General features: G+C 36.0%; 1 protein-coding gene across 3 annotated transcripts in view; it reads left to right on the top strand.

Annotated features, from left to right (window-relative positions):
- The window catches only part of LOC134803314 (uncharacterized), an 81,342-nt gene extending 67,604 nt beyond the window's left edge, over positions 1-13,738 (top strand). For all 3 annotated transcript variants that reach the window (XM_063776096.1, XM_063776097.1, XM_063776098.1), the window contains one exon: positions 12,003-13,738. In XM_063776096.1, coding sequence (XP_063632166.1) covers positions 12,003-12,195 — 193 coding nt within the window. In that variant the 3' untranslated portion in view covers positions 12,196-13,738. The remainder of the gene's footprint in view (positions 1-12,002) is intronic.
- The last annotated feature ends 71 nt before the right edge of the window (positions 13,739-13,809 follow it).

Below are 13,809 nucleotides of genomic sequence, written 5' to 3'. Positions count from 1 at the left end.
AGCTCGGATAGTTGAAATGATGGTCGTTTGGAACGAGAATATCCAAAAACAATATACTATTTAAGGGGCCCACTGATTAACAGTCCGCCGGACGTTATCGGCCTGTCAGTTAGAACAAAATCTTGACAGTTCCGAACAACTGACAGGCCGATACCGTCCGGCGGACTGTTAATCAGTGGCCCCCTTTACATAAAAACAGAACACTATATTAAAAGTTGACGTAGGTACATATTAAAATAAAATTAACGTTAAAATATAAAACACCTAAATAAAATCTGGATAATCAGGACACAACTGTATTTTAGCTTGTTTATTCATAGATTTGGTAAGGTAGTAAAATGGTTTCACAAATCCCTTTGCATAGAAAGTTTCTTTCGACGTCAAGAAATCTCTCTTAAAGAGTAGGTACCTACTAGTATTAAAGTATTTAAAGAACATGAACCAAACAAACGCTAATGCATTAAGCTGACGGAGACGCAACATCGGGTCGTGTTGTTACATTCGGCAAACGGGTCACTTTGTATGGAAATATACATAGAAAGAGCTTTTTTGTAAGTGTAATCCAACAGCCACCAAAACTGTGAGTTGGGACAATATTGAGGATTTCTATTTCACGAATCAATAAGAAAAATATTTCACACACACTATAAATTATGAAATATTTGATTATTAAGCTTTGGTTTTTGAATAATCGATACTTGTTTTTAAATTTAGAATTAAATAGTAATATAGGCGGTCAAACAAGTTTGTCAGTAGAAAAACGCGCGAATTTTTTTTTTACGACACGCTTAGGAACCCTTCACGCCTACATCTTTTTTTTATTTTCCCCTTTTTCTACTGACCGAAATGGCTTGACAGACTATAAGTAAGAGGCTAGCTGGCAAAAACTGTCAGTAACGACAATAAAATTTATAACTTCGTTGACAGCGATCCTTGTCCAAAGTATTGCGACGACTTCGACGATTGTCTCCCTCCAACAAGAAAAATAAACTCAAAACCCACCTGTTTACTCTATGGTTTCCGCGCCATTGCGTGCCCAGTCAACCGCGCGTGCGATTTTCGAATTTGGAACGTCTCGCAAAATGGCGCGTGTCAACTTGTCGCGCAAACGGCCGCTTTACGGAAATATGGCTTCTCTCTCATTTCATCTTGAGTTTTGTTTTTGCCGTAAACATAAATATTGATTGTCACATTTTTCATGCGCGCGTATAACCTACTCTAGGAAATAGGTAGAGTCTGTTCGGAAAGAGTCTTGTCACGCCTTAAACATAACAAAATTCGCAATACATTGCGTCTTAGAATAAACTTTAAAGTGTATTAAAAATCAAACCACAAGTTATTTTTAAAAGTTGCTGAACAAATGTTGGTCAGTATGAGGAGTACAGCCTACAGTTAAATTTTTTGCTCATATTACAGGCCACAGACTGTATATTGGGCCCCATACATTCTAGGACTCTTCTCTTTCCGCACAAACTCTACCTAACCAGTATCTATTCGGTTTAGGAAGCTGAAGAGATGCTAAATAGTCTAGTAATTTTATTTCTCGGCAAATCTCTATCAAAACAACGCGAAATCCGTGTCAAAAGGCGTGAAAATGAAAGAATTAATGCAATTGTAGGTGCAGTAGATTGTTTTTAAATATTTTCTGGCATTTTATAGACGGATTTGGCTGGCCAGACTATTATTCAAACAAAAGTGACAAAAGTCAGATTAACAATTAGTTTGTTGTGTTTTTGCTGTCATCTCCATCGTGTCACTGCCACCTTGTTGCAGAGTTAAAGGTATGGAAGGTACAGTCACCTGCAATAATATGTTACACAACGAAGGCAGCAAAAATATCTGACACGATCTTATTTATAGAGCTATAAGAGTGTGTCACATATTTTTGCGGCCTTTGAAGAGTAACATATTATTGCTGGTGACTGTAGAACCCTCCATAGTTAAAGGTATGTTTAAAGCTTCTACAGACCTTGTAACCAATGCTCTGTGATCTAAAGTAATTTCTGGCTAACTACTAACTAGGGCCAACGATTTCTATTCAGTTGATCACAAATCGCATGCGATTATCGGTCACATTTAAAGAGGCCATATCTTAGACGGACTCTTACCTCCGTGACACCGTAAATTCTGTACTGTTGTCCATTTTAGTACAGAGCCCTAGTTACCTAAAATAACAAACGGCTTGTCTATGCTCGAACTTCCGCGTGGGAGACGATGTTGGCACCGATCGGGAGATAACGGATGCTTTGCACGCGAACTTATTAATGGGTCATGCTCAAATTTTGTGGTCATTTAAATAAATAATATATCCTTACATACATTGACTAAGCCCCACAGTAAGCTCAAGAAGGCTTGTGTTGTGAATGCTCAGACAACGATATAATTTAAATAAAATGATATAATAAAATACTTAAATCAAACAGAACGAAGTTATATATATCTTTGACTTAAATATAATATTGAAAACACCCTAGACTGAGGAACAAATCTTTGTTCTTTTTGCTCTTTTTTTGGGATTTGAACCCAGGACCATCGGCTTCATAGACAGGGCCACTACCGACTAGACCAGACTGGTTGTCTTATTAATGGGTCATAACATAAAAAACCTTGCTCAACCTTGTTTATAACTATCCCAAATCGATAGAGATCGATATAGATACTTCCCGAGATATAAAATGATGTGACCGACAGACATACAAACGGACAGAGTGACAAAAGGGTTCCGTTTCACCTTTTTTTGAACGGAACCCTAAAATAAAAAAATATTTTCTTTGATATCAAAGTTATCAAACAGATATCTTAACAAAACTCCATTGGCTTTGTTAAACCGACCCCCAACATTATTGACGCCGTGCCAGCACGGCGGCGCCAAATCGCCAACAAATGGTGCGGTCCGTCACGGCCTGTCAAATGCACGGCCCTGTTGCACACGCCCCGACAACGAGCGAGCTTTTGACTCAGGCGAACCAGTCTATAGTACGATATAAAATAGTAGAAATTAAATAAAATGGAACTAAAAAAATTCCATACTAAATTGTTGCCATGTTTATGCTTAACATTTTACGTCAAATATTTGAGAGTTACCTACGTAGGAAAAAGGAAGTGGTGACCTCAAAATTTTCTACAATTTCTTGTCGGACTATAACAGGGCTCTACCTCATTGATGTCGATATAGGTACATTGCCGCATACTGAGGTCGATAGACCGATTAAAGATCTATTCAGTTCAAAACCGCGCCCTAAAATTACGCACTAAACTGAAAATCATAATTAGATTCCAAAAAAAACAACTTGTCTTACAATGTTGCCACTTTTTTCTAGCCTTGTCTCGTCTTGTATTTATGTAAAAATAAGTAAATAAAAGTACTTTTTTAAATCGTAGGAGTAAAATTACCAATAAATAAATTATCTTAGCGTGTTTATTTATAAAAAGGAATTTACTATTTTACAAACAAATTATTGCAGTGGCAACATTGTCTTACTTTTTTTGGAATCTAATTACGATTTTCAGTTTATCATGTTACACACTGTGCGGAACGGGCGAGTTTGGGACTCATGCGATCCTGTATATGGCTCAACTCAACCCACATGGGCTGACGCGTCTATCTGCATCCAAAACGGGTTTTTAAGACTAGACATACACACACACACCGCGGTCAAACTAATAACACCCCTCTTTTTGTCTTAATTTTTTTTAATCTTCTAACCTGAGTCACGAAGTTTGGTAACTCAACGGAAATCTTACATAATTTTTTGTCCGACATTGAAATTCCATGTTTATTCCGCCCAGAAGGAGCTCTTCAAACTAACCAAATTGTATCAATATCTGACGAAAAAAAATCTACAACAAAATAAAAACGCCCACTTGCCCTGGTTCGCATGAGTCAACCACTCGACCGCCGTTTGTAATAACACCCCCAGTCTATTATCTATGCCTGTTCGAGTGCGCTTATCTGTGCATTCAAGTTGGCGCGAAGATTTTCGATGTCTTTTTATTTTTCAATTTCTTCGCGTATTTTATGAGAACCTGGTCTGAACGTTTCAGGCACAGATTTTTATTGAATATTATTTTAGTGTCTAAATATTTTATGTATGTTAAATTAAATGAGATATAAGTATTTGGAGCCGTTAAAACTACATTAAACTACTTATCGAAATAAATAAATACCTACAAGCTAATTTTTTTTTAAATTTGTCAAAGAACTAAACTACTTAATCAGTGATCACAGAATTTTACATTAACATTAAATTTTACGTATCGTTATAGTTTCTTTTAAGACTAGGTTTTTTTTTCAATAATCTGTTAAATCTGGCAAGCTAGCTTTGGTAGTAGAAAAAGACGGCAAATTTAAAAACTTTAGGCGCGAAGTCTCGCGCGATATCTCCCAACAAGTTACTAATTTAAAAAAAATCGCGCCCTTTACTACAGAGAAAATTGGCTGGCTTTTTTTAGCGTGTTTTTTTTTAAACACTTAATTTTGAAGTGCCATTTTGGAAAACAAACATTTCTGATGCCGTAATGCTACAATCGCGTGATTTTTGCACAACACTAATTAGTAGAAATAAGTATTTACCTTATTATATCCAACAACATATTATTATTTGTACAAGAAGTGGCACGTAGGGTGTTTGATCGGAGGATCAGCGCCGGCTTATGGTCGGTCTTTGTATGCACTTAAGGGGCACAGAGTAGGGCGGAGTAGAGAACAGTGGAATGATTTATTTATTCAATAAAATATACTCTGACCAACCGTTCGCAGTAAATGTTAAAATTACCGGAAATAAAACAGTTAAAACGAATTATATATTATATCTCGTATAATGACTTTAAAATACGTCCCTATATACGTTTCGAACCTCCTTTACTTGTTACATGAATAAAAAAAATGCGTTAACAGAAGACAATATTTTTACATTACCCAAAAAATGGTGGTAAATATTCTGCGAATTTTTTTTTTCTAATTTTTTTTTACATCATGCATTTAAAAATTCACGCGTCTTTGAGCCCGAAGACGATCCAAACTTACAGAAATAAAATGATTTACCAAAATAGCTAAACTAAACATTGTGAGTTAAATAAAAGCTTGTAAAAAAATTAGCTCGCAATAAACTTTATCTCTATAGCCTCTGTTTGCAGAGTTACTCTGCGCCCAACTTGTAGCGCACTCTGTGCTTGATTTGCCAAACTTGTGGTCAAGTCGCAGGGATGCGACCGAGTCGATTTAGATATCGACATTATCGATACATGAACAGCTAGAGTAAATTACATTATAGCGTGACGGACGTACGCGTTTGCGTTAAGTATTATTTTGTATGGGATTTTGAACAGCGCGCCAAGTGGGACGTTTTGGAAACCCGAAATTTCATACAAAATGTGACTTAACGCAAACGCGTACGTCACGCTATTGAATGAAATTTACACTAGGGGTAATGATGAAGGAACAGTAAGAAGGACTGTTAAGGATGACTCACGTTAGACCGGGCCGTGACCGGGCCGGAGCTTCCGGCGCATCGTTTTCTATGGAAAGCATCACGTGATCACCTGTCATGTCATAGAAAAGTACGCGCCGGAAGCTCCGGCCCGGACACGGCCCGGTCTAACGTGAGTCATCCTTTACTTCATCGATCAAGTAGGGGTTTGTTTAAAACTGCCAATACATAAAAAAACCTGCCAGGAGACTATACTTATTAACATAAAGCAACGTAATTAATATAGTGCTTACAATCCTGAACCATTCTACTGCGACGTAGTCATTTCTTTAAGTTCTTACAAGCTATTGTCGATGTCGACTTGATAAAAAAATTAGATTAACTATACTCAAGCAACGCGAAAAACTACTGGATTTACAGCACCTAAGTAATTTGAAAATTAGTAATTAATTTTTTTTTTGTGTTCCTCTAAATTTAGGTATCCATGAGTGTATATTAGTTGCCTAAATTGATTGCCTTTTTCTTAAAAAGCACTGAATATTATTACAAAGTTAAAAAATACTTCAAGTCCATTGTTCGGTACGCAAGAATGTTAATGATATTTTTATGGTGAAATTCAATAAACGTGAAATGGCCATAAATCACAAACAGGCCGGTAAACGTCAACGGCGTTGATTTAGTATCGATTCTTTTGGAAATATAATGTTGGCTTGTGTAATACCAAAGAATATAATACTGCAATACCCAATACCAACCAACCTTTATAAAATATAAAACTTTGAGTTAACTTAAGTACGTCACCTGCAGTAATATTTTACACAACAAAGGCCGCAAAAATATCTGACACGATCTTTTTTGTAGAGCCATAAGAGCGTGTCACATATTTTTGCTGCCTTCGAAGGGTAACATATATTGCAGGTAACCTAACTATAATCAAATCTTTTAGGAAACTTTTTTTCTGTAGTGGATTTAATTTTATTTGTTAAACATATATATTCGATGATCATTAAATTAAAGAAATAGTCAATTATTTTATTTCCACACTTACAACTATTTTGACAGGTAAACCTAAGACAATAGTGTAACTATTAATAAAAATATCTAAAGTATGTCATTTCGTCTATAACATAATATATACAATGTCAATGTCAATGTCATATTATACACCGTGTTTTTTTTGATTTCCGTTAATTTCAGGGGTGCATTCCTGAGCTTAAATCAAGTAACGTTGTCAAAGACACCGATATTCTAATTAACTCCATTTCGGAGATAATCAATAATTTATTTTTTTCCTATAAGGCCTCTACAAGCGTGTACACTTGCCTTATGGCCGGTTTACATATTGATTAGTGTTTAGAATGAGTTCATGCATTTGCTACTAAACTTAAATACAATCTCGGTCGATCGATGTTCGAAATGACATTAATATGTCACAGATTTCAATTGTTTGGTTGAGTTAAATCTAATGCCCGTGTTACAACAACGCTATATGCTACATTTAATTACTTTTTTAACTTAATTTTTTTTTTCACAAAAGCAAAAAAAAAAATTTTTTTTTTGAAAATTAACTATGCCATTTAGTTCTCTTAAACGTACTTAACCATACCCCGAAGTTAACGGAATTCAATAAAAACACGGTGTATATGTTGGATAGAAATGCATAGTAAAATTCTCGCTTACGCTGTAACCTGACTCATGGAGTGAAATGTACAATTTCTTTGAGAAAATAAAGTTCTATACCTAAACCTAATTAGCTATGATTTATCTTTTTGCGTTTATAAAAATCGGCATTGCATTTAAAAGTATGAGCATCAAGTCTTAAGAGTCACACGAACCTAGCCGCCGCCATACAATCGAAGTTACGCTCTAATTTTAACACGACATTTTGAGATATGTAACATGAAAAAAATTTAGTATGTTGTTTAATATAGTATGTCTCCTCATAGTTTTCGTTGCTAAAACATGTTTTAATTACAATGCGAGTGTAACGTCTATTGTATGGAAGCGGCTTTTTGAGGTAAGTTTGTGTGACAATACGTATGTGATCCAAATAAAATCACAAAGATAAACATACTCCATTTTTATCGATATCGAATCCCCCGTTCTATCGCCCACCCTACCGCCACCCGCGTAAGCCATAAGTGGCTTAGTTACAGTACTTACCGTCAAACACCGATCAATGCGGGTAAGAAGTAAGAACTAAGAACAAAAGACGGCTTACGCTCCCAAAAAGGAATTAACGAAATACTGGCCACTTGTTTTTTTTCTTTTTTTTTACTCGTTAGCTAAAGTGCTGACCAAGGTTTTTCGTTTTCGCCCGCACCTTTGACTTTCGAATTGTTGGTTCTATTTTTGAACTGCGATAGGGGTGGGCAGTTGAGCGAATAGAAATGTTTTGCAGTTGGGAAAGTTCTACAATGTCACAATTTTATTAAGGCTTTTATAGACGTTGCAACAAATTGCATGCGATTTTAGATTATTGCTGGCTAAATAGGAGCAACGAATTTAGTCGATCGACCTACGCCGTAATGTATTGAAAATGCCGTGAAATTATCGGTGATGTTTGGAGAGGCCTTTGAATAGTATAGTACACATACTCTGTATCTTTAGGTACTTAAATAAAACTAAACAAATAACTTGTACATTTTCGGTTAGTTATAATTATAACATTTATTGATTAACCAACCAAATACAAAACCGCCTGGATCAGTCACTGAACGACTTGGCTTTAACCTACATTATTTGATCATGTAATGTTTTCATCTACCCTCAACCGGCTTAAGAAGCCATTTGAGGTTAGATTTTAAATATTTTTTTCTTTTTAATACTATAGGACATTCTTACACAGATTGACTAAGTCCCACAGTAAGCTCAAGAAGGCTTGTGTTGTGGGTACTCAGACAACGATATATATAATATACAAATACTTAAATACATAGAAAACACCCATGACTCAGGAACAAATATCTGTATCATCATACAAATAAATGCCCTAAAGCCCTTACTGGGATTCGAACCCAGGACCATCGGCTTCGCAGGCAGGGTCAATACCCACTAGGCCAGACCGGTCGTCAGTGTTTGTTTACTCTTTTTTAAATACCTAAAGACACATACTATAGTTCAAATTGACAAAACATTTTTATGATCAAAATAATGGTAATGATACTAAATAAGGCAGTTTAATTTAGTTTTCACCTCAGCAGCTCGAACAAGGGTACTTTGCTTCTTAAAAACAGTGAGCAAAATGCGATTTTGCTCACTAAGTCATTTTGTCTCACTCAGTGAGACAAAATGTCATTCAAGTGATCTTTATAGTCAAATGTAATTTCAACATGCGGGGTCTAATACAAGTTCGATATACTTGGGTTCTATTATCTCTGTCCCTCTAGGTATGTTCTCACTGCTTAGGGTGAAAAATTTTGTGTACTACACGAGATCAAAGTTATTTACATCTCGTGCGCTTTTGAATCCCTTACTACGCTCAAGATTCTAAATTAGATTCACTCGCTACGCTCGTGAATCTATTATAGAATCTTTCGCTTGCACGGGACTCAAAATAAGCACTCGAAGAAATATCAAACTTTGATCTCTTGTTGTACAAATAACTATTCTTTGACCCATTTAATATTATGATGTCTGACCAAGCACCGTTACATCAATTTTATTATAGCACGTGTTCACCGCAAAAGTATCCATACTAAACTTTATTATCGCCATCAAAAAGAATTCATAATTCTGCGTGTAATATATTTGGACATCCCTGCAAAAAAAAACCGGTCAAGTGCGAGTCGGACTCGCATTCCAAGGGTTCCGTACATTATTATTTTTTTAACAATATTTTTTTTATGTGGAACGTGAATGAAATGTCATTAAAAACCAGTAGGTAGGGGTCGGATCAAACACTAAGTAATAAAAAAAAATTTTTGTATTTTTTTCAAAATTTTAGACCCAGTACTTTCAGAGATAAAGGGGGGGGGGGGGGTCGGACAGAAAGACAGACGCACGAGTGAACCTATAAGGGTTCCGTTGTTTCCTTTTGAGGTACGGAACCCTAAAAACTATAAAACATCCGTTATATTTTGAAAGTAAATAACTTATAATTCAGTTAACGGAGTTAAAAAAACACGGTGTATATACAGGGTGCCCAGTAATTAATGGATAACCCTCTAACCACCGACAGATCACCTTAGGCTGGTCCAGAAAATGCACTTATAGGTCTAGGAAAAGTTTCGTGATTTTCAAGATAATCGAACATTTCTGTCTTTTTTAACCCGTCGAACACCCATCATACAACAAATTGATGCAAAGCAATTTGACCCATATTGACACACGTCTGATACTGAGTGTCGCTACGACCCAAATTGAGTTATTATCACACATCACACGTTTGATATTATAGGGCGCTCCGCGGGATAATAGCTAGCAATAACAGGTACCAAATTTCTCAAAGAGTTAACAGACAGACACACAGAGAGAGCTACTTTCGCATTTATAATATTAGTAGAGATAATAATGGGCTAAGCACCTGCCGCACCAGTCCTTTCTCCGTGAAAACGTTTTATGACAGTTCCAGTCATAAATCGGCGCGAATTTGCTCTCAAGTGAGTAAATGTAGTATTTAACGACATTTGAACGTTTGATTTTTTGCCGGTTTGCCGGTCTGGCGCGCGACTTAAAGTTTATGATCTTTGAAGGATGGACAGTAAAATATCTACTGGTATTATTACTAACTTGTGCAGATACTATTAGAGATGCCACGAATATTCGGCAACTATTCGGTATTCGGCCTATTCGGCCACTCTGCTGAATATTCGGTATTCGGCCGAATGTTGCCTACTAATCTATACTAAAATAAAAATTATACAATAAAATAATCAAAAACTAGGTATATTTAATATTTAAAAAGGTATCGAACAGTTTTGTTAATAAATGTGACTCAAAATTGTGAACATTTTGAGTCACATTTAGTATGAAGATTGTCATGCCGATTATTCGGCGCCTCGGCCGAGAGAGGGGCCGAATATTCGGTATTCGGCATCTCTAATAGATACCTACATAAAAGACGCAGTCCAACATAAAATAATGTTACTAGTGGCTCCGTGAACTGTAGACCCAGTGTAGACCTCGGGAACCCCCATTGGCTATTAAAAAAACAAAAACTGAATCGACAAAAAAAATCTTTAAAAATTCACAAAATTTCACGAGAATCGGTTGAAAAATGCAACCTGTACAGAACATCCGGATCCGGACATATGATAACATTTTTACTCACGCTGAAACGGACACATTCGCTAACGCTCGGTCAATAAAAGTCGCAGTCAGATATTAAATCATATTAAAATAGTACAGAGTACAGCCGGTCAAGCAAGTTTGTCAGTAGAAAAAGGCGCGAAATTCTAATTTTCCATGGAAGGATAACCCTTCGCGCCTAAATTTTTTAAATTTGCCGCTTTTTTTACTCACGAATGGCTTGACAGACTATATATACCTTCATTTGAAGCAGGGAAGAATTTTAATTTCTATAATAATAACGTTAAGTTTAAGTTTTACCATAGATAGGTTTCATAGGTTAATAGAAAAGAGTGTCGTTATCAATAATTCGTCGTGCCTTATCATTGTTGTAGATGGCGCTTATTGTACATGCATTTTTTTTCTGGCTTACTCCCTGCATATATATGCATTTCATTTTTGTACATCTGTCAAATGCACTGTCAACTTATTTGGAGAGCACTAGATGGCGCTGTATTTTTTTATGGAAAACTACTAAGCATCTACTATTTGTTGTTTTTTTGTTGAAACATTGTGTTTAAGTTGGTTGGTTACGGAAACTATTTTCCATTTTAATTTTAAAAAAGTTGGTAAATTAAATAATTGTGATGTATTTTATTGCAAATTTTTAATGTTTGTTTTATCCACTTTGTTACGCTTGATTGCACATTAGTATTCATTTAACTAGATTGTATATTTTTTAAATAATAACCCGTACTCTAATTATAATTTTGAAAGATCTGTGGCCTCGGATATACTCAGAAGGTCCTTCTACTAAATATCACTAATTCAACGTTTTTTTTGCATATTTGTAAAAGAATTATCGCCTTTGCCATTCTTTTTACAAGCTTTATTTAACTTACCGTGTTAGTAGATGTTAGTGTGGGTCAATCTTGGAAGCTAAATTTGACCCACGGCCCGATTCAAACTTTAAGATACGTCAAATATTACGACTAGATACGATATGGATTAGATATGTCAGTGTCAAATATGACGTTTCTTTCAAACAAAAACATCACTTTTGACACTGACATAACTAATCCATATCGTATCTACTCGTAATATTTGACGTATCTTAAAGTTCGAATAAGGCCGCCATTTCCTGATTTCCAATTGAGCTGAAAATTTGCATACATATGTAAGTCGGATGATAATATTATGTTACCATCCAACTGATCCGATGATGGAGACAGGAGGTGGCCATAGGAACTCTGTGATGAAACAACGCAACCTAATTGTGTTTGGGGTTATTATTGTCTCGATGAGTATTGCCTAGATGTCGCTAACAGTCCTTGTGAATTCCAGGTTCCGCGCCTGCCTGAAGCTGGCCAACACCTCGATGTCCAACATGGTGGGCAAGCTGTTCTTCAACGTGGTTCAGACGCGGTGCTTCGTGCTGAAGCCGGTCAAGTCCTGCACGCAGCGGTCCTGGTGGGGGCGCTGTCTGCGGCGCTCGTACACCAAGCGGGCGTATTTGAGGGACAACATGCCGTATTAATACTAACGCCATCTATATTTAAAATGAAAAGTAATTTATGATTGTACCAACGCCATCTAGCGTTATAGAAAACTACTACGGGACAAAGTTTATGGAGTGCTCGTTTTATTATACCACGTCGGTAGTAAACAAGCATAATCCCCTTCTGGTAAGAGGTTACCGTAGCCTATGGGCGATAGCAATTTAAAGAGTGTTACATGAGCAACCCTTTAAAATACTGTACACTATTTTGAAAAACATCTGTAGCCCATTCTATGGGCAGAGTTATCGCGGAGAAAATTCCTCTGAATCCGCACAACATGCTGTATTAACTTTCCCCCACAAACCCCCAAGGAGCAATGCTCGGGAAAATTAGTTGAAAGTATTTTAAGATTACGGTAGATGTCGCTCAAAGGCTTAGAACACAGCGACATCTACCTAAAGAGTTACTAGATTTTTAAGGAGCGCCTCCTTAAAGTGTGTAGAGAAAGACATCTAGTAAACGATACCATAGAATAGAGAAATAAGTCAGCATAGAGGTGCTCACTCCATACATCAGTTTTATTACCAAAACGCTTATTATTTTCGTAGTCGACACCTACCGTTATGTAGCGGATTTATCAGTACTGCTACTCGACAATAGATGGAACTATGGACTTATTTCTCTATGCTATATGATGTTATGGACTTCACGTATGATGAGGGTAGAGGCGTCAGCCGCACTATGGTCCCTTTCTGCTAAGGGTGAAACCTCTTTTAATCTCTGTCTCTTTCACTCTCATTCCTAAGAAAGAGACGAAGCTCTCAAACGGGGCCGGTATTAGTTCCCATTTTATTGTACTTTTGTTTGTAAATAAAGTAGGCTTTAATACGGACAAATGTGATTTACTTTAATATTGTTTTTAATATTATTCGCGGTGGAGAATCTATGAAATCTCGTAGTTTTAGATGTAATATAATATAATAATTATCTGTAGGAGAAGGATGGGCATTTTCACGAAATACTGAATCCGATAAGATTTTGGTTTGTTCAGAGCAAAAATAATTTAGTATAGAAGCGTAATAAAGTACTGCCATCTTGGTGATATTTAACAAATTTAACACATATCCGTGAAAGCATAAGGATCAAAATCAAATGGCATTCTAAAAGTTTTTATCATGTATCGAAAGATGGCAGTAAATTTACTGTGACTACAAAATTTACTTTGCCAATACGCCTCTATTTAAATTCTCTTTGGATCAGAGATAATAAAAAAGATGTCAATCTCCATTTTTAGATAACCGCGCCCGCGCCGTCTGGGCCTTATTCATTTGTCGATTTTTATCATCCAATTTCTATAAAAATTGGTGGATCTAGTGCCCTATTCTACACGTAGTAAGCGCCCATCTAGTAAACTCTCCTAGAAAGTGAAAAATAACAATGTAACTGTTATCGCGAAAATGCCCAGTTGTATATTAATACATTTAAATAATTCTGTAATAATTAAAATTTAACTCCTTTGAAAAATGGAAATGAAATCTCGATGTAAAACTACCTGCAGTATTAAAATTGAATTTTCGATGATATGTAGTTTTTTCTTTCAAATCTGAATGTCAAATATACATATGTAGATGCTCTAGTAGTTGTAAGGTATT

This window comes from Cydia splendana, chromosome 26, assembly GCF_910591565.1.
Source record: "Cydia splendana chromosome 26, ilCydSple1.2, whole genome shotgun sequence".
Taxonomy (NCBI): domain Eukaryota; kingdom Metazoa; phylum Arthropoda; class Insecta; order Lepidoptera; family Tortricidae; genus Cydia; species Cydia splendana.
This window is presented reverse-complemented; position numbering and strand designations above follow the sequence as displayed.